This window comes from Manis pentadactyla, chromosome 7, assembly GCF_030020395.1.
Source record: "Manis pentadactyla isolate mManPen7 chromosome 7, mManPen7.hap1, whole genome shotgun sequence".
Classification (NCBI taxonomy): Eukaryota; Metazoa; Chordata; class Mammalia; order Pholidota; family Manidae; genus Manis; species Manis pentadactyla.
Window position 1 is genome coordinate 18227270 of NC_080025.1, and position 22424 is coordinate 18249693.

The following is a 22424-nucleotide window of genomic DNA, read 5'->3' on the forward strand; positions in this document are numbered from 1 at the left end:
TTACGTGGCCCATCCAGTTTTGGTGGTCAGGAAGGGTTCAATATTGAGTTGTTTTACTGAGTCCTAGAGCTACAGACTAGGTCTATGGTACTTAAAATGATTATGCGATACTAGGCATACAACTACATGAAAAACGTTTATGCCTTTCGGGGTGATGGATGCCTTCATTATCTTGATTGTGGTGATGGTCTCATGGGCATACATGTATGCTAAAACATACCAAACTGCACACATGAGATATGCCCAGCTTATTGCATGTCAACTGCAGTTCAATAAAAATATTTTTTATAAGTTTATATTCATGGATCAAACCTAAATAGGTATAAGAAAAGTGAAGATGTCCACGATTAAGTATTCTGAGTCAAAAAAAGCTATATAATGCATGTAAGCAAGATTTCTCTATGAGTATTTCTCAAAGTTTATTCTATAGAACACCAGCTCTAGGGGATGTTAACAAGTGCTAATCACATACAGGTTCTGTGGTCACGTACATTTGAGAAATGCCTGGTTAACCCAGGCTCACCGTGTTTCTTGACTGGAACTTCTCAGAATTTCTCATATGCGAAGATACTTGGTGACTTTCAAAAACAGCTCTATATAATACAGTTTTTCTGAAACTAATGTGAACAGAACCCCTTTATCAGAGGAGCTCCTGGGACTGGTAATCTACACGACACACTTTGGGAAACATTGCTCTAATTCACAGACTCATGAGATCTGCCTTGGCTGGGAATTTAGAGATGGGTGAATCCAGGGTTCTCAGAGCTTGGCCCATAGTGTATCCGCAGCTCTGAAATCACAAAAATGTCCCTTTTTCTTCGGGAGCAATAGGGGACAGTGAGCCAGCTCAGAGACACTCAGGAACAATGGGGGTGGTGGTGGTAGAGATCCATAAGTCAAGCTATGCTACACAAGTCCTTCTGATCCCTTCTACATTATTATTCTAGGGTTGCCCTAACAAAGTGACACACACTGACTGGCTGAAGCAACAGAAACGTACTGTCACAGTTCCGGAAGCTACAAGCCCAAAACCAAGGTGTTGGTAAAGTTGTTTCCTCCAGGGCTCTCCTTGGCTGGGAGATGGCTGTGTTCTCCCTGTAGGCTTGTCTGCTCCCAACGTCCTCTTTGTCTGGGGACACCAACCATACCGGATTAGGGCCCATCTAATGAATTCATTTTAACCTGATGCCCTCTATAAACACTGTCTCCATATAAGGCCACATTCCGAGGTACCAGAACTTAGGACTTCAACATACAAACTTGAGGGGGAACAAAATTCAAATCATATACCCTCAGCCAGTGCTGGAGTGGCAAGAGATTCTTGAGATGTCCAGCTCTGAGATTTACCCTTCCTGCAGAAATCAGAGCCTGCCATTTTGTTACCCATATGAATGTCCTTCTGTATTCTCTGGTTTGGTAAGTCATCTTTATTCTTTATTATGTAAAGAGATTATTAAAAAAATTCTTCATCTGATATCAACATATAGGTGACCTTTTACTATTGTTTCTATTAATGAGAAACTGAGCCCATTATATGTCAGCTACATTATTCATCATCCCCATAACCCTTTAAAGTAGGTATTTTTCATATTTAAAGAGAGAAAAGTCAAGGTAACTTTCCCAAGGTCACATAACTAGTATGGAGCAGAATGTTAGGATTTAAACCCACGTCTGACCTGGAGTACCCTACCCTCCCTCTCCACTACACTGCCCAGTTCTGAATCGGGGATGGCTGCATAGCCCTGGTATTCTTTACTGAGGTTGAGTTCACTCAGTAGGGAGAGAAGAGGCTTTGAGAGGGGAAAGAAAATCAAGAGGTGTATTTTAGACACGAGCTGCCTGTTAGATGCTCACATGGAGATATAAAATAGGCAGCGCGATGTGTTAGTCTGAAATTCTGGGGGTAGCTGGAACAGAGGGGTTAGCCTCTCATTCATCCACGCATGTGTGATGAAGACCAAGGACGCGGGACGCAGAGCAGGTACCAGCAAACTAGCCACAGGCCACTGCCTCGTCTTGCACGACCTGTGAACTGAGAACGGCTTTCACATTTTTGAAATGGCTAAAAAGAAATTAAAAATAATAATTCTCAACACATTAAAACTGTATAAAATTTAAATATTAGAGTCCATAAATAGTTTTACTGGAAATCGCAGACACATTCGTTCATAATATAGTGGCAATGGCTGCTCTTGGGCTACCACACTGGCGTTGAATGGCTGTGACAGACGGTACGACGGACAAAGCCTACAAGATTTCTTATCTGGCCCTTTACGGAAACGTCTGCCAATCCCTCCTAGAGAGAGGACAGAAGTCCGGGGATGGACCGATCCCTGGTGGGACCAGTGAAACAACAGAAAGCAAGGCAGTGTACGTAGAGGAAAAGCTATGACTTTCAGGAATTTGACTACGAACAGGGTAGAAGCGACAGCCAGAGTGGGCCCCAGGGTAAAAAACATGCTTTGGTTCATTGTTTAAGAAGGCAGACACTACCGCCTGATGCTGTGCCGACAGGAATGGTCAAGGAAGGCAGGGGGAGAGGGCAGGTCACCATGACACCCCGAGAGGGAGCGGCACTCGCCAGAGATCGAGGGCTCGGGAGGAGACGTGAGCAGAGATGCCTGAGAGCAGGAGCGGGAGGCGCTGGTAACAGGCAGGGCAAAGGCGGCACACGCGTGGGTACACGGGCGCTGGCCAGTGTCACATGGGGGGTGAGGAAGTTCCCTTCCTCTTCCTTCTTTATTCTCAGTAAAATAAGAAACAGACACATTAGCTGACCAGGGAACGTGAAAGCTTGTGAACAGCAAAGGCAAGGAGATGGGAAGACACAGTCAGCGCAGGGAGGTAGGAGGACACGGGGCCGGGGCATGTGGGGGGCGTGTCTCACGGCTCCCAAGGATACTCAGGAGAGGGGATGCCACCCACTGAAGGCGAAACCCTTCAGGGCAGTCATTTTTCTCCAGCTACGTTCAAATAGCTGAATGCCCAAGTGATTGTGCAGCAAGGAAACTGGGCAGAGGGAATCGAGGTGAACGCTCAGAACGACCCATGGAACCTAAGCAGGGGAGGAGGTGGGACGGCAGCGGGGCTCAACAGCAATGTGGAGGTGGTAAGGTTAGCAAACTCCGGAGGTCCCAGAGGGATCAAATTCTTTGTGATCTTAACAAGTAGTTCCTGATACATACGCATTTTTTATCATAAACTAAATACTTCCCTAATACATAGCTAAGCAAATATGCCCTGCGAATTTTGGTCTTCAGATATTATTATTTTTCAAACCCAAAAGCAAAGTCTCATCTAGAATTCAAGCTGGTATCTGATGGGAGTTTTCTTGAACAAAAAGGTTAACAGTTTAAGGAGTTGTTTCCCCTAAGCACCTGTCAATCAATAGTTTTCTCCTGTCAAGGGAGAGGACCCCACCAAGGCCCAGGAGCATTGGATTCACATCTTCTCTGTGCAGCCATGAGTGACAAGCCATCTGAGGACAGTAAAAGGGGAGGTGGCAGCAAGCCTGGAGGGGGAAGCAGATCAGGCCCATGAGAAAGCAAAGAACTGGGAAGCGAAAGGGAGCGATAGGAGGTTGAGAGACGGAAGAGGGATGATGGTGACAACAACCATTAAGAGAAAGAGAAAAGGACAGAAACTGATGAGTTTTACACATAGTGATTTCAGCACCAGGAAACATCTACGCCATCCACTGATCAGTCATCAACGGCGAGACTACAAACTTAGCAAACACCAATTGTCCCTTCTTCTAATGAACAAACCATCATTTAAACAAATCGTTTTTATTAAAGACAGTGTATTCGTTTCCTAGGGCTGCCATACAAAACATCACAAACTGGGGAGCTTAGCCAACAGCTTGTTGTCTGAGGTCAAGGTGTAGGCGGCGGGTCCTGGGCCTCTCCCCTTGCTTCAGGAGGATTGCTGGAATCTCTGATATTCCATATGGCCTCTGTCGCCCTGACCTTCATGTGACCTTCTCCCTGGGTGCATGTCTGAGCCCACATTCCCCTTTTTCATGAAGACAACTAGTCATATTGGACAGCCCACCCTAATGATCTCTTTTAACTTATTTACCTCTATAATGGCCTTGTTTCCAAATAAGGGCACATGCTGAGGTACTTGGGGGTTAAGATTACAACATATTTTTGGGGAGGGGGTGGCACAATTCAAGCCATAACAGATAGGAGAGCTTGGCTTCACTTTGTCTCTTAAATTAGAATGCAAACAAGTAGAGCAGATAATATTTCCTAAAGAACTCTGGTTGCCAAAGAGAGTGATTTTACAGACAAAGTGCAGATTTTTATAACCTTGGCTGGAGCGGATGTTAAATGTGGTACAAAACAGTTTTGTTAAATTTCATGGCAATGCATATCATTTCATCAGGAAGACTCTCAAAGCAGAGGAAGTGGTTTTGCAATTAACCTTTCTGGAGTTTAGCTTTTCCAGCGTACAGGAGTATGTTAAGTATTTCCTTAGGAAGGGGAGAAAGAAGGAGAGAAACTTTAAAATTACATATTGCACCCCTCACCATAACAAAGACAAATGATTCCTGATACATACGCATTTTTTATCATAAACTAAATATTTCCCTAATTAGGGGTGATATGAAATATAAATTGAACAACCTTTGTACTCCAAGACCCTTTTCAAGAACAAGTCTTTGTGCTGGAGGGAGGGTGTGATTATAAAGGGGCAGAAGGGAGAGTTTTCTGGGAGGTAATACAAGTCTTCTGTCCCTTGATTGCCATGGTGATCATATCAATCTATACAAGTTAAAATTCATAGAACTGTACATTCAAAGGAACCAACTTTACAATATGATAATTTTAGAAAGAATATTTAAAAGAATATTAGCACTTAGTGTCTATTTTTCAACAGTTCTAAGTGGTATCTGATATTAATCCTGTTTTTCAGAGGAAAGCAGAATCTTGAAATTAAATAATTTGCCCACGACTGTAACACCTTCGGTGGAGGATCTAGGCTTTGAAGCCACAGGTGGCTGGCTCCAAAGTCTGTACCCTCTTCTACTGCCCCACAATGCTGCCTGGAAAATTACTGATGTACTTAATTTGGGCATGCCTGCTCCTTCCCAGAGCTGCAAATCCTTGATTAAAAGAAAGGCTATCATCAGAGGGACATACACACACAGGCCTGAAATTTCATAAAAGAGCCCAGAACAAAACATGGAAACCCATCCCACTTACATAACATCATTTCTTGGGTACGTGCTCTTCTGTGGCACATGTCCAAACACAACAGCCTGTGTGCTCTGTGTCAACAATCTCATCTCTGATTGCTAGGATAGCTCCATTCCACATAAAAAGAATAACCACCTGCCCTCTCAGTCCCCTGTACTTAATTAATTAGGAGGGGGAAAATATGCCACAGGAAAGGAAAACCACATATTCTGTGCTCTTCCATTTTTGCTTGGATGGGTCTCTGCTTAGAAACCTGAGAAAACAGGGCATCCGGTTGACCAGCTTAGACACAATGTTGTGCTGAAATCTCTAGGTTATGTCTTTAGAAGTTTCCCAGGGTTCCTCATTTGATGCTAAGTCTGGCCGGTCATCTCAGCCAACAAGGAGGTTGAGGCTTAGGATGCAGTGCACTTTTCCAACACCTCCTGCTCTGCAAAGGAAGGATGTCAGACACTCAGAAGCAGGCCTCCCGAAGCACTGATCCTCTCCCTGTGACTGACAGCTGAGCACATTCAACCAGCAGCCAAGGCAAGTCAGTGTGAGGCCATCCACTAAGCCACAGCAAACTCTTCAGATGTGGCTTGACAATGATTTTGTCTCAGGGATTCTGAATCCATGTAGACTGTGTCATCAGTAGTTCATTTCTTGTTATTGCTAAGTAATACACCACAACTTATTTATCCACTCACCAGAAAAGTCGTTCCTAGTATATGGGCATTATGAAAAAAGCCGTTATCAACATTTCTGTATGAGTCTTTTTTTAAACACAATTTTCATTTCCTTTGAGCAAACACCAAGGAATGGACTGGCTGAGTTACATGGTAAATGTTATGTTTAACTTTTTAAGAAAATACCAAACTGTTTCCCAAAACGACTGCAGCATTTTACATTCCCCACAGCAATGTAGGGGAGCCCCAGCTGTTATATCAACGCTTGGTAGGGTGAGTCTCTTTAATCTCAGTCATTCTAGGGGCTCTGTGGCAGTATCTCCCAGTGGTTTTAATTTGTGTTTCTCTAATAATGTTCTTAGCTTTCAATACATTTATTTGCTATTCATATATCTTATTTTGGAAAGTGTCTATTCAGATCTCTTATCCAGTTTTAAATTCAATTTATTATTATTATTGAGTTGTAAGAGTTTTATTTTTTATCCAATAAATGTTTTGCAAATATTTTCTTTGGAACTATGGGTTACCTCTTCATTTTCTTAATAGTCTTTTGAAGATCAAAGTTTTTCTTTTTGATTAAGTCCTAAATAGCAAATTTTTTCTTACATAGTTTCTATGCTAAAAAAACAACCCTTTGCCTATCCAAAGATTACAAAAAATTTCTTCTATGCTTTCTTTGTAAGATTTTTATTTTAGCTCTTACATTCAGGTCTGTGATTCCTTACAAGTTAATTTGTATGTACAGTTTGAGGTATGGGATAAGGTTCATTTTAATAAATACAAGTATCTAATTGCTTCAGCACCATTTTTTGAATACATTATCCTTTCCTCACTGAATTACATTTGTACCTTTGTCAAAAATAAATTAACTATATTGTAACAGATCAAAGATCTGAGTGTAACTCATGAAACCATAAAACTCATAGAAGAAAACATACGCAAAAATCTCTTAAATATAAACATGAGCAACTTTTTCCTGAACACATCTCCTCTGGCAAGGGAAACAAAATAAAAAATGAACAAGTGGGCCTACATCAAACTGAAAAGCTTCTGTATAGCAAAGGCACCATCAGCAGAACAAAAAGGCAGTCTATGAAATGGGAGAATAAATTCATAAACAATTTATCCGATAAGGGGTTAACATCTAAAATATATAAAGAGCTCACACACCTCAACACCCAAAAAGCAAATAACCCTATAAAATATGGGTGAAGAATCTGAACAGACACTTCTCCAACAAAGAAATTCAGATGGCCAACAGGCACATGAAAAGATGCTTCACATCATTAATCATCAGGGAAATGCAAATTAAAACCACAATGAGATATCACCTCACACCAAAGATGGCCACCAATCAAAAGATAAGAAACAATAAATGCTGGCAATGATGTGGAGAAAGGGGAACCCTCCTACACTGTTGGTGGGAATGTAAATTCCCAACCATTGTGGAAAGCAATATGGAGGTTCCTCAAAAAACAAAAAATAGAAATATTATTTGACCCAGTAATTTCATTCCTAGTAATTTACCCGAAGAAAACAAGACTCCTGATTCAAAAAGACATAAGTACCCCTATGTTTATGGCAGCACTATTTACAATAGCCAAGATATGGAAGCAAACTAAGTGTCCATCAGTAGATGAATGGATAAAGAAGGTGTGGTACATATACACAATGGAATATTATTCAGCCATAAGAAGAAAACAAATCCTACTGTTTGCAACTACATGGATGGAGCTAGAGGGTATTATGCTCAGTGAAAAAAGCCCGGTGGAGAAAGACAAGTAACCAAATGATTTCACTCATCTGTGGAGTATAAAAACAAAGCAAAACTGAAGGAACAAAATAGCAGCAGATTCACAGACTCTGAGAAGGGACTAGCCGTTACCAAAGGGAAGGGGGTGGGCAGGGTGGGTGGGGAGAGAGGGAGAAGGGGATTAAGGGGCACTATAATTCGCAATCACTGCATAGGTAGGTCACAGGGAGGGCAGTACAGCACGGAGAAGTAGTGACTATAGCTTCTTACTATGCTGATAGACAATGACTGCAACAGAGGGAGTGAGGACTCGATAATATGGGTGAACATTGAAACCATAATGTTGTTCATGTGAAACCTTCATAAGATTGTATATCAATGATACTTTAATTTTAAAAAATCAATTAACTACATATAGGTATATTCTGTTTCACTGATCTAACTATCCTTATACCAATACCATACTGTCTTGCTTACTATAGCTTCAAAGGAAATCTTGAAATCAGACAATGTAAATCTTTCCATTTAGAATACTTATTTTTAAGAAATTTATTACTGGTGACTGATTCCCCCCTGGGACATTCATCCCCAAAGCGTTTATCATAAGACCTCTAATTGACTGATGCTGCTGCTCTCTCCATACTCCAGCCCCGTTTTTAAAATTAACAGTGGCTCCTCCCATACATAACAGTGGGGCATCAAAGCCCTTCACCTACTTCCTACTTAGGGCATAAAGAATTCCTACCCAGTCGACCTCACCAAGAATTGTTAACTCCCTACATTGTTACTAATGTTCTTTTCACCTCCATGACACCCTGGACTATGGTCTCTGCTCCTTAGATGTCCTCAGACCACATTGCAAAAAGTTCCTAACCTCTGTTTTCAGCATCTGATTCTGACACTTTTGGTCTGGTTCAGACTGGTCCTAAATCTACACTGTGACCGGGTTCACTCTGAGTTTGGATTTTACCCCTAGCCAGGAGTAAACACAGATGAATAAATGAATGAACACAGACTATTCCAGCTGCACCCCCAACCAGGCGTGCTAATGGCTATGCGGCCCTTCCCTGCAGGCACCAGGGCGCTGTCCACACCGACCCTACGACGCAACAGACTCCCACAACCAAACGGCCCCGCCTCCTGCTCCTCCCCTTCTCCCCATCCCCCACTCGTTCATTATAGAAACAATACTAAATGCAAATACATTTAATGTTCCTTTGACCAAATTCATACCTCTCATGTTGATCCCGGTGTGGTTTCAGACAGGTCAAAATGCAAAAGAGCACAAATAACTGGTTTAGTGAAATCACCTTCCAAATTGCTTTTTCCTAAAATAAACATATATTTACATCATGTTATAGAAACCCAATATGCATGAAATTAGCTGTTCCCATCTGTAATTTGTATCACTTATCTACCAGTTGGTTTTGCAATTTATTTTCTCCATCATATAAAATGAATTTTCCCAGGTACATTCCAGGATAAAAGCCCTAGGACTTGGAGTCACTTGGCAGTCATTTTACCTTTAAACTCACCTAAAGGTTCTAGGTTCTGTTTTCTAAAAAGACAGAAAGAGAGAAGGAAAAGAAAGAAAAACAGGAGACGAGCTACCATAAAGTTTTATAGTAAGAGCACTGAAATTTTCTCATTCAAAAGATGACTTGAGAGTTCTTCTGGCTTTACGTTTATCTCACAAATTAGCTACTAAAATAGGATATCTAGTTTTCAAACAGATCAAATCAATTAGAGTCCATCTAGGTTTTTTTAAAAAAAAGGTTTCACCCTCCAAATGAGAAGCTTGGAAACTGTTTCCTCTTAAAAACCCAGCTTCACTTAGTTTAAGAAACAGAACTCAAAACAGCAACATTTGAAAACTACTGGATACAATGACTAAAAGTGGGTAGGGAGGGAGATAAACTGTGCAGGAATTGGAGAGGGAGGACACGCCAAGCAACTCTAACTAAGATGGAATTCACCCAGGGCTGCAGCAAAGCCCTGCAGGAAGGAGCCCCCTCAGAAGCATCACATAACACGGTATTAATTACTCCCTGAACAACTTCTCTTCATTTTAGAAAGTGGCTGTTGAGTGCAATTTTATATTACTCAACCATCTAATCTTAGGCTACTCAAAGTGAGCTGCCTACAGCTTCTCTGAAATTCTCAATAAATTCACAAAAATCAAGTTACCAATATTAAGCCATTCACCCCCTTGGTCCAACTACTTTTTGTCCCCAAATTTGACAATCAGTATCTTAGAAGAATTGAAGAATTTAGTTTTTATAGTCCAAAAAGATCAGAAGTCTGGTTTTTATAAAAAGGTTGGTGTCCTATGATTTTACAGAGGAAGCCGGAAGAGTTAGGACAGGGATTGTTCCAAGCACAGAGCAGCCGCCCCCCACACCCTTGCCCGCTCACCCTGCTCTGCCCGCTGTCCTGAGGGTGCAAGCAGAGAGCCCCCAGCCATGCAAACCTCAGAGGCAGGTCACAAAGACGCTCAAAGCCTGGGTCCCCCAGGACTCCGCTGCACAGTTTGGGGAAAGCTTTACCATTCACTGAAGTGGTTTTATTACTCTCCCTCTAAGCAGGAAGAAGACAGAAACAGACAGCCAGGAAACCATGGAGAGAACTACTCTTGGCCCATTTGAATCCCAGCCACACAACAGACCTTTGACCAGCCCTGAGTGTTCTTGTTAACTGATCACTGTTTTTTAGATTCAACTCAGGCATTTAAATAGAGACTTAGAAGGGCGATCACTGGTTCACCCTGGTAAAGATCACTCTCAGAGCTGGTGAAAAGAACCAGTGATACCAAATGGCCACAGATTCTATTCTCTTCCTCCAGCCTCCTACATATTCTCACTAACAGTGATGGCTTCATTTATTTTCTGCAGAAGTTAGAACTGCGTGAGTGCGATGGGAAATGTTCCTAATAACTACTTGGACCTCTCTAGTCTTGTGAACTACCCTAAAAAGCAAATACCTTGAGAAATCCTAAAATAATATCATCATATGAATTCATGAATCAAGAGAGTACAGTTTACTTACATAATTAGCCTTCTTTAGAGATTGGGAAGATATATATCTAATACAAGACAATTTTAAAAGTATAATCCCATTATTTGCAAACAACTATATATGAATTTAGAAGGTGGCACTGGGCAAAAGAGAGAGTGAGAGAGGTTATTTGGTATGATCTACTTTAAGCATACAGTTCAGCTACACATAATATAGTCACAGGATTTCCTATACTGCTAAGATGCATTAGTATAACAGAGAAGAAACAAAACAGGACTTCAGATGGAAGGAAACAAGATAATACCGCAGATGGATTGAGCTCTTCAAGTCTGTGCTAGCAGAGAAAGCAATTAAACAAACCCTATGGTTTTACTAAAATCACAATGGATAACAGTGTAGGTAGACCCACTAAATTCTTCCCCATCATAAACTTTGTTATATAGCACAAATTAAAACTATAATCTCACACCATTTAAAGTATGCCTCGAATTGTTCCTTAGAAAAATATACATTCAAAAACAGTGAAAAAATAAGAGGAGGTACATAGGTACCTTATATGTATATGTATAAAGAAAAAATTTAATAATCAATGTTTCTACTTTTTTGTTAACTCAACCCCAAGATTTTAAAAGCAATACAAGATGAAAAACCAGTGGTAATTAAAAAATCATTTAGTACAGCAGTTTTGTAGTTACCAGGTTAAAAGCCCAAGGATTTGATACTCTCTCAAGAAGAAAAAAGCTATTTGTAACTTCCTTTATTCAAACATGCCTTTCCCACCACTAAGAAGTGGAATCTTGTTTCTCCACACCCCCCTCAGTTGGAAGGAGACTCCCTGTCTGCTAAATTCTCTGCACCTTGTCTAGATTCATTGTTCGACACAGTACAGTTGTGCACACCCCTCACTCCCTGTCTGGACCGAGGTCCTTGAAAATAGGCTCTGAGAGTGGTTCCTGCTCATCGCCCACGACGTCTGTCCCACGCTGGAAAGCCACAGTAAATTCCCGCTGAACGAATGTAGGATTAAGTGACTAAATATCCTAACAAATGTCTTGCTCTGTGTTCACTCTGGATGTTACCCCATAGCTCTCCATGTCATGAGCACTGGGCTGTGTCTTCTAGGTAATAATCTAGACAACTGAATTAAATGATTTTTCTTGCAAAGATTTTTTTTTTTGTATTTGTATGAGCTAAAACCATAATTAACCGCTGAGAAAGGCAGCCCCAGCATTTTTCAGCCGCCTATAATTGGAACTGACTAATACAGTGGAGCCAGCGCCCGGGAGATGAGCTTGCAGGCGTTGGGTTTGCCTTAATCTGGAGCCACTCCCACCTATTCTGACGTTTGCCTTGGATCTTCCCCAGAAAGGATCATCTTGGGGAAGACGGGGCAGCTCACCAAACCACACTGAAATACTAGGTGAGCCCTTTCTGATTAACTCTGGGTGTGCCAGGCACGACACCTCTGTTTGCGCAGCTCTGCCCTCACAAGGTAGCTGCTTTCACTGTAGAAAGACGTCACCAATGACTAAAACAAGTGATGTTACAACTGGTTTCCACTCACTCGTCACTGCTTCATGTGTAAAATTTAGACAGTACTTTTGATACCTTACTGAGATCTTAAAGGAGTGCTTGCTAGGTGAAGTGGGGAAAGGGGCGAAAAAGCACCAATTCTCTGCTGCGTTTCATGTTTTCAATCCTCTCTAATTGCATCTAGAGACTCGAATAATTGGTGGGAGACGAACAAGCTCATGGGCATGTTGTTATTAATTGACTCCAATTTATTTTATTATTATTGGGTTAAAAAGTAGTTAAGGCCCAACCCGCTTTTTTCACAGGGCAGAAAGACCTTCATGGGAGCCTGTTGCCTTGAAGAATTTAAGGGAGGCAGGGCAGCAAGGAGGAAGAAGGGGGCAAGACAGATGCTTTAGAGGCAGAGGAGAGGTGTGCCTGCTCTGTGCTCTCTCATTAGCCAACCCACAGCTGCTAACGCCACAGGGGTTTCTCTTCCCACTGCCCCCAAATCCCAACTGCAGACCAATTTGATAATGAATAAACAAAGCACAAACAAAAGCAACTAAGAGAACAGGGTGCCCAAAAACTGATCATCCTGCCCCAAACAGATCTCTTCAATGCATTTACTTTGACCTCTTCTTTTATAAGCAGCACCGCTGAAAATAAGAACAAAAGGAGATTCGTTATGCACAGCCATAAAGAACTCCAGGGCATGCGGCATACATAATTCATGATGCAAAGCAGGCCGCCATCAACATCATTTATGCTTTCAATATTTTAAAGTGGGGAAACGTTACTAGGTATTTATAAAGTCTCTTACTTCTGCATGACCCTTCCAAATTTAAGAACAAATGGGGAACTTTATTCTTCTGCAGATGACATTACTTACCAACCTAAGACTATAAATCTTCAAGAATTCACTTGGTATCCATCATAGGAGGGTGACTAAACAACCCTAATAAACCAATTAAGTCAGCAGGCAACATATATCAGTTCTCTTGAAATTAATTTTATTAAGTCTCTCTGCTTTCTGTTTTTAAATAAATGCCCAATTTCCCAGTTTTAAATAAATGCCCAGGTTAAAATTCATCCCATCCCATACATCCATATTAAAGAGATGCTTTCCCTCCCATAGATGAAACTGAAGCCCAGAGAGGTTACCCGGCATGCCCAAGATCTCACAGCCAAGCAGAGCAGCCTAGGACTCCACCTCATTAACAAACATCCTAGTCTGTTCCTTCATTCCCAAGTATGTGCCCGGGAGTCTGTATCACTATAGTCTGAATTACCTCAGAGCAGCCCCCAACTCCATTCACACTCCATTCACACTGCTGCCCTGAGTGGCTTCCACAATATAAACTTGATACTTCCCCAATTTGACCCTTCAGTATTACCCTCTTACCTTTTAGAAAAAAAATGTTCTTTTTCTGGAAAAAAACTTCTTCAAATCAAAAATATTTTAGCTTTATATTGAACAGCCAAAAGTTCTGTTCTGGTGAAAAAATTTTAGCTGGTCAGATAGGTAGATGGGCTAAAAAATATTTACCAGGAGTGTGCACTGATAAGTAAAATCCCCGGCTCCCAGTGATTTGCACGGCCCTCTTTCCCCCACACTTAAGCCATCAAACTGTAGTGGTCCTGGTGGTTTGTAGAAGGTCCCCCCAAGCATTACCTCCTCTCGAGACCTGCTCTCACCCATCCAACCCCACCCACCTGGCTCTGAAAAGCTCTCCCTCAGGTCTCCACTGGCCCCTGGAGATCTTTCTATCTCAGCATTTATGACCGACCCAACACTGGAAGTGTGGTCACTCCTGGCCCTGCTTCCCCAGACTGCAGCTTCTCGGATCAGGGTCTCTGATCTCCATCACCTGCCTGATGCCTCGTCACAACAGATTCCCAGTTCATGTTCATAGTCCAGCATGACAGAGTTAAACACACACAACTTTCACACACATTATTCTGCTTCTTTTCATTCAGCCACCCACCCCATGTGGACAGGTGGGAAGGTATCGTGGTCCTGAGAGGCAGGAGAGGTGGTGGCAGAGACTGTAGTTTCTGAAGGACACGTACTGTGTGCACCTGGCCGAGCTGCTCAACCCTCCTGTACCTCAGTGCCCCTCACCTGTAACCAGAGATCATGAGCGGGCACTTACTGAGTACCTACTCAATGGCAAAAACTACTCTGGCCACTAGGCATCCATCAATTCATTGAATCCTCACAACCTCTAAGGAGGCTGTAATGGCAGAAGCAAATGTTTAGGAACTATTAGAATTATTTTTTCTCATTTATAGATGAAGAAACAAAGTCTCAGGGCAGCTTCCCAGAGGTCCAGGCTTCTTTACTGGCTTTGAAAGATAAAAGACGTAGGCCTCTTTCTCTGGTGCTGGTTCAGAAAGCCACATGGCAGTATTCATCTCTAGCTGTAAGGGCAGGGACATCTGTCCCATGTCACCCTACACGGGACACTCTGTCAAGTCTTTGGGAAGAAATTCTGTCCTATCATACAAATGAGTTAAGTCAGAGGAGAGGGAAGATGACGCAGAAAGTCATTCATCATGTATGTAGCACACACCGATTTCGAACATTGTAAAAAACCTGTGTGATGTGTACGCGCCTGCGCCCTTAGAGGGAGAGAGGGCCTGTGTCTGAGTGGATGTGAACAAAGCCGCTGACATACCTCCAGATTCTTCAAAAGCAAGTATTTGTCTACAACCAAAGGACAGGATTTTTTCCTAACAGAGAACAATGCACACCATCTTAATTCTGGGTTCTTCCTCCTGGTTTACACTGGGCTCCGATTTCAATGGAAATCCCCCCCACGGATAAATGTGTCTCAAGTCACAAATGGCACAGTATATCACAAGATTTATGGACTGGAGAAAGGGATGGCATGAGTATTCCAACCTTGTGTGGAACTCCCGGGGCCAGAACGCAGCAGTGTATCAGACCCTGAGACAGTCACCTGGTTTTCCGCCTCAGCGAGAGAATTTTAACTGCCCTTAATCAAGATGCAACCACCCTGCTACCTGAGCAAGCTTCTAATGCCAAACTGTGTCCCACAGATAAGGTCTGAAAGCATCAGTAGTTTTCAAGAAGTGGCTGAGAGGCTAATCCAGACCTGATAAAGTCTGTCTGGCTGCAGTTAAGCCCAACCCAGCAGCCTCAAAGGCAAATTCCCAAAACGACCAAACAAGTGCATTTTCCTCTTCCCTGTATCAAGAACAAAAAATGGAAACAATGTTGTAACCAGGGAGAACGCACGTTATATTACATAGTAACCAGACGGCATACACACAGTATTTTTCTTGGGTAATGGAAAGAGGCTTAGAGTTGCAAAGGCTTAATCAAAGAAAGAAATTCAAAGGAACACCTGCCTCGGTCTAGAGGGGAACAACCAGGGCTGTGCCTCGCACAAGCCATCTGGGGGTGAGCAGCGTCCACTAAGGGGACAGAAGCATCATAGGGTGCTGCATCCCCTTTTTGTCACTGTACCCTGGGCACAGAACAGCCAGCTCTCAGCAGACCAGGGAGCTGTTTGTGGCATCACGGTGTTCTGGAAAATTCACACCTTTTTCTAGTTCTTCCCCATGCAATTCATGAGTAAAATCCCCCTGAATCTCAGGTCTCAGACCCATACTGATGTGCAGCTAAGCCGAGTCAAAAACCTCTCAGCGAACACATGTTTTTAATAACAGGTTCAGAAAGTAGAGCATCCTCTTTTCTTCCATACTGTCTGCCATTGATTTGGACATTTACTATAAGAGAGAGGGTTTTAAAGATCAAATACTTCAATGAGCATTGTGGAAAATCCCTTTTCTCCAAGAACCTGACTGGTGATTTTTTGTGAGCTTTAAAGAAAATATACAATCAAGTATCTACAATTAAGTATCTTTTAAACACATAAGCAACCCTAACAGGATTCAACTGTTCACTGTTTTTACAGGTCGAACAGATGTCAGTGTGCTGCTTTACACCCCTTCTTTATTCATTAAACACACAGAAGGGCAAACGACCCAACAATCTCTTAAATTTTGAATCCCTACTGGTAAAGGATAAAACGTCTCGGGCACATTTCCTTTATATACAAAACTAAGCTGAGTCTAGAAAACACAAAGGAGGGTAGTTATAGGACAGGAATGAAACCTGCCCCACTGGCACAGGCGGATTTTTTCTGTAGGTGACAGTTGGGATAGAAAGAAGCAATGATTTGAGTCAGTGAAATACAGTTCATTATCAATTACCCTTCATTAATTTCTCATGTGGACGTGGCACTATTCTTGCTGACACTGTCTCATTCTGATCAGTGGTAGACGTGTTTGTCGACATGCAAGATTTGTAATTATTGCTGTGTCTAAACATTGCATCACTTTCCAGTGGATGAATTAAGTTGGGAAATGCATAATTATGCTCAAACAATGGTATTCCAACAGGCAACACAAAGCCAATTAGAAAGATTACCCTCATTTTAAATCACAAAATTAAGCTTTTGTAATTCCCAAGCCCCTCTTTAAGTCCCACCATTTGACTCAGAGATTTGTCTTTCTCTAACTGCATTTCAAGCAGGTTCTGAGCACAAAAAGGGATTACCAAACCCAGAAGAAACAAAATGGAGTGATTTCTCCAAAGTCTGGAAGGTGGAAAACTTACTTAGTTTAAAATCTATAAAATGCTCTGGGAAGAATCAAAGGTCTGTGGATACGGGCCTAACCCAACAGTAGGTCCGCTGGTAGAATATGATTGATACAGATGAGCTGTAGGTTTCCATGTAACATGTGGAAGTATCTCCAAAATAGATTTTTAAGTGATTAAATGTAAAGTGCAGAGCAATGAGTATAGCATGATCTCTTTTAGGTTAAAATATATGCAAATATATGCTTTCTTTTCCTTGGAAAAAAGCGCAAGAAAGATTTTACAGAGGAGAGAGACATATCAGGAGGTGTTTATAAGAGAGGGGCTTTAATTTGGAAAATCCCATCCACCCACAGACACTACTTTTTTATTGTCAGTAGATGTTATAGGGGTGGAGAGATTCTGGTTGGCTGTGTGATACCTTCTGTTACATCTCTGTGTTTAGAAAAATAACAATGGCACTTCATTTGATCACAAAGGAAGCTATCAATACATTGTGTCAAACCAAATTTAAAACTTCAAAACATCAAAAGTTTTTTTAAACATCAAAAAGACAGACAAGCTAGAAAACAAAAAGCCTTAGGTATTATAGACAAAAGGTTACCATCTTTAATATATAAACGATAATATACACTGAACTGTGATTTTAAGAAATAAGAAATCACTGTGATTAAAACCATACCATTAAGATGATGCCAAAAGACATTATCAGACAATTCATATAAGAAGCAACAGAATTAAGCAACATTCATAGGGAAAAACATTTACATTCACTAATTAAAATCTTGAACCATCAGGAAGATACTGTTTTCCATCAAATGTTAGTGCATTTTTAAGAAGACAACCAATGCTTACAGGTAGGTGTATGAATTATGTCCCCCTCATGGGAAGCAGGTAGACATGTATTGTTGAATCTTAGACATTCTTTATCTTTGACTCAGTGGTTGCAGTTAGGAGATAACTGTCCAAAGAAGAAAGAGCTTTTGCAAAGAAATAGAGTCATCACCAAATTACTCAGAACAAAAACTTAAAACAACGTAAGTGTCCCATGATGAAATAAACAAAGGTAAAAATACCCTGGATGTACTATTATGCAAGTATTTTATAATTACTGTATAGACACTAATAATATGAAACCATATTCATGATAGATTAGGTTAAAAATATTTAAATTATTCATATGGTATCATTATACCACACATTTAAATATCAAATATTTAAAGATATTAAAACATTAAAATAAACCTAAGCTTAAGGGAGAAATAACTGAGAAGAATTAGAATACAAGGCATAGAGGAATTATACTAGATATCAGCCATGAATGATATTTTCTTTGTTTGCCCTCCAAATATGTGCATGTTTTAATAAAGGGAAGAAAGCATTTTTAAAAGAGTGTAAGGTGTTTTATGAGTAAGTCATACTGTATTGCACTCCTTCTATGAAAAAAGGGTTTTACCCATAAGCTTATCACATTTCTAAATATATGTTTAGACTTGTGCTTTCTAGAATAACTATAAACAGCAGCTAACATCTACTAAGCTCCTGCCTTGAGTCAAGCACTTCTCAGGGCTACCCTGCGAGACTGAACCTGTGGTGATGCCTGAAGCCACAGAGCTACCAAGTGGTAGAACGGGGATTTGAACCCAGCACTCGGTCTCAAGAGTCCCTGTGACTAACCACTGTGTTATAATGCTTTCATCTGAAAAGCCCACACAAAATTCCAAGTGTGTCAAGTCAAAATAAAAAGTAAAATATAAACAAAACAGAAAATAAAAATGAAAAATATCTTGCACTTCCTAGGATTTCAATTAAAATGTAATTACATATATACTTTGATACACGAAGAGACAGAGAAGACAAACTCAAGTGATAGGACAGATGACGCAGGAAAACACTGTCATGGCACCCTAAGTGGGGTCCACATGCAATGCATAAAATACGGTGTTCCATTAGGGCAGAATTAATTTTAAAAGCATATTTTCCATCAGTCTGTGGTGTCACAAAAAAGCTCAAAGTAACAATAGAGAAATTTAGTCCACAGTAAAGTGTTAATTAAGTCACAGCTAGATCTGCCTTTACTGCAGGATCTGGTATGGTAAGATTTAGAGGAAGGAAATCAATGTTCTCGGCTACATTCCTAGGGATTACAGAGGCTTGCGGCCATCTGGCTGCTGAAAGAACCACCCCCCTCCCCTCCTCTCCCTGTTCTCAGCCTTGGAGACAGAGACGAGTGGCACGCTTAGATGCGGATCTACAGGACAGGTGCTCTGTCAGCCCAACAATAACTTGATTATAAGTCTGAGCAAATCATTTGAAACTACCCTGCTGTTCTCCTAGCTGTAAATCTCTCCCGTGGGCTCAAGAGACAGCCCTTCATGATCAACAAGGGATGGGACAGAATGATGCTCCCAAACTCTTGTTTATGGGTCAGAAGTGGTCACTGCAAACTTTTATCGGTCCATAAAGTAACTTAAATAAAGAAGCCTTATTACAATTGCTAAATGGTTTTGTGTGCACATGCCCAGCCCCAGGCATAGCATGCTGAACGATCTGGACCACCTGCCTTTCCACATGCCATTTTCATTAGAAATGGCCTTCCCCACTTGATGCGGGTAACTGGCAATCGCTCCCGAGCACTCAGCTACTGTGTGGCCCATCCAGGAGCCCGTCTCTGAGACCCCCATCTTTGTCACACACCTGACAGTGACATCCACTGATTTTCACGTGGACAGGCCCCATGCATGACCAGACCCATAAGCCCAACACTTAGTGACCTGGAAGGGGCATCTAGGAACCAGGGGGAAGGAGGTGAGTTTGTGTGTTTTGAATAACAGCGGGAACTTAACCCTGAGGTGAGCAGGGAGCTGGGGTAGGGGTGGTGGGCTGAAATCCCAGAGGGCTCCAACTCTCGGGAATTCACTTAACTTTCACACCTTAATTTCTCCATCTGCAAATGAAGACAATAATTATCCTTACACCCGAGGGTCCCTGGCAGGATTAAGAGTTGCTCCTAAGAAGCATGAAGCACCTTCTCCAGAGCATAGTGAGACCTCAACAGTGTCACTGATTCTGTCTCCCCCAATCCCAAACCCTTAGGAAGACTGATGTGATGAGTATTATAATAATAACTCCTACGGCACTGAAACAATAGTAAAGTTGACAAATCAAATAACAGCACCTGGGACAAATACCATTTTTCTGGTTTTATAGTTTCCTCCTACCTTACCTTTTTTGAAAAAGCTCTTAAAAAAAAACAAAAAGAAGAAAGAGGGGTTTGTTTGTTCTGCTACCCCACAATTCGCTACTAGTGTAACCCAGAACTGAGTCAGGGTGAATATCACACACTTCACTTCAGGAGTGAGGAGTATCTAAAGAAAATTAACTCTTTAATTCTCTCAACCTGAAACAAGCAAAGAATAGGAAACCACCTCAACCAAGATCCAGACAACAAAGAAATCTATAAGTAGCAGCCCTATATTTTTATTATGACAGCATGCCATTTAATTTATACTGTCTTTGGTGTCAGTGTTCACAAAATCTTCGATGCTTGGAAATGACTGATCATTTCAATCCCTCTCAAAGGGAAAATAACCCATAAATGAGAAATGTTAAGATTCCTAAAGAGGAGGCATTTTCCCCCTCGCAAAAGCTGATTAGTTTTGAAAGTTTTCAGAAATCCCCATATACAACACATTTTCTTTTCTCAGCATCCTCTCAAGATCTGCTTGAGATTTCTTGCAAATGATCTGAAAATAACTGAGAAGAATAGCTTGAGCATTACTTCCCATCTAGTCATCTATGTCCAGCAAATGCAAATTTGTAGCTGATTTTCTGAGGGCAATCCTATTTTTTGCTGGAAAAAATCAAAAGCCAGATTTTTCAGTAGTTACTTAAACTCGCAAACGAATTTCCCCTATGTGGTCAGATTTCATATATACAAGAATCAACAATTACATCAGCCAAAACCCCAACTCAGCAACCCAAGGCCACGTCTTTTATTTTATTTTATTTTATTCTCCTCACACTCCTAGCTCAGTACAGATTTCTGTATACTGCATGTATTCAACAGTGATTTGATGACAGAATCCAGCTAATAAACTTATGGTATGCATGTCTGTCTAATCTGGCAATAACCTGATTTTCTATCAGTGCACGCCCATCCCCTTAATCCTCATAGCTGCCTGTGGCCTTGCCAATCATCCTGGAGCTCTACTCAAAATCCATGTGGAAAAAACAGTACTGAACAGAAGACCATAATTACCAGGACTTATCTGTTTGTGCTTCTTGTCTATGTGTTCTTCATGTGTTGGCCCCCATTAAATCACACATGCCCCAAACAGACGCATTCTCTGCTTTCTGCCCGCTCCTCAACACTAAGACAGAGCATTCCATTTGCAGCCATGCTGAAAACTATTCACCAGTGTGGCATCTCCAGGCCTGGCCTAAAAAGCCCTACTCTTCCAGAGTCAGGCCACAGAAGGAGAAATGCCACAAAGAGCCCAGCAAAAGAACCCCCAGATGTAAAGGTGTGGGGCACCAACACTGTGAACGCACTAACTGCCATGGAATTGCTCACTTAAAAATGGCTAATTTCATGTTCTGTGAATTTTGATAAAAAGGAAGGGGAGGAAGAGGAAGCAGGAGTTGCAGCTTGACTCAGTAACCACCCCACCCAAAAACCAGAAAGGCACGCACAGAACAGGAACCTCCAAAGAGCAGTCTTGACACAACTCCAGTTTTCTTTCTTCCTTGCCCTTCTTCCAAGTGCCCTTCAGCACAGACTTGCAAAAGCGAAGGAAGCAGCTGGAACAGCCCGGGTGCCTAGGCTGCCTGTCTGGAGCGCGAAGCTCCTTCCCAGGGCAAGTGAAGCGGGCTCCAGGCTCATGATGGCCCTGCGAACCCACCAGCAGCGCCTCCATCCTAGTCCCTTTCCCGCTCTGACTTTTCCCCTGCTGCCTTCTGCAAGTACACAGCTGAACAAAAAAGTTTCCTGGTGGGTTTTCACTAGTTTACTCTTGAAACAAAGCATCAGTATTTTCAGCTCAGAGGTAATGAGGAAATATTTTCAAGCGTCGGTGCCAAAAATAAAAATAACTAAACATTTTTCCTCCTCCCTCCCTGCAAATACATCAGCCCTGCTGGCAGTGGTGTCTGGGAGCTGTTGTCCATAACATGCAGTATACACGGAACCATCTCTGCATGCATTACAGCCAGCAATCGGGCCACCGTCTTCCATGTACTCCAACCAGGAACCTTACCCCTGCACGGAGCTTCTGGAGAGCAACAGTGCTTGGAAGGCAAAACTGCTGGTCCAAACTCCAGAAAACGTTTTCTCTCCTGTACGGCTACCATCACACCTTCACTCTCCCTGCATCCACTTTCCCCCCTTGAGCGGTCACTGTCGAGGGAGGGGTGGGAATCAGAGAGAGTGCGCAAGGGACACCGGCTTTGGGTAAGAGGGCTGCTAGCCAGCTGGAGGAGAGCAGCTAGCAGGTTTTCTTAGCCAACTCCTGCACTTCCTTCACCCGGCATCCTATGAACTGCCCCTCTGCCATGCCATGCCACCCCATTTCCATAAGAGTTAGGGTATGGGTACAGAGGGCAGGAATAGCTATGCCAGAGAAGTCATGTCAGAAAAA

The 22424-nt window shown here is 41.9% G+C and overlaps 1 protein-coding gene across 4 annotated transcripts in view; it reads right to left on the reverse strand.

The window, feature by feature from the left end:
- MFHAS1 (multifunctional ROCO family signaling regulator 1) overlaps positions 1–22424 on the reverse strand; it is an 89046-nt gene that overhangs the window by 57669 nt on the left and 8953 nt on the right. The window contains exon 2 of one of the 4 annotated variants that reach the window (XM_036894428.2): positions 11139–12811. The exons of the other annotated variants lie outside the window; for them this stretch is intronic. Within the exon in view, the coding sequence (XP_036750323.1) occupies positions 12627–12811 (185 nt within the window). The 3' untranslated portion in view covers positions 11139–12626. Of the gene's footprint in view, positions 1–11138; positions 12812–22424 lie in introns of those variants that run through there. 4 annotated transcript variants of the gene reach the window in all.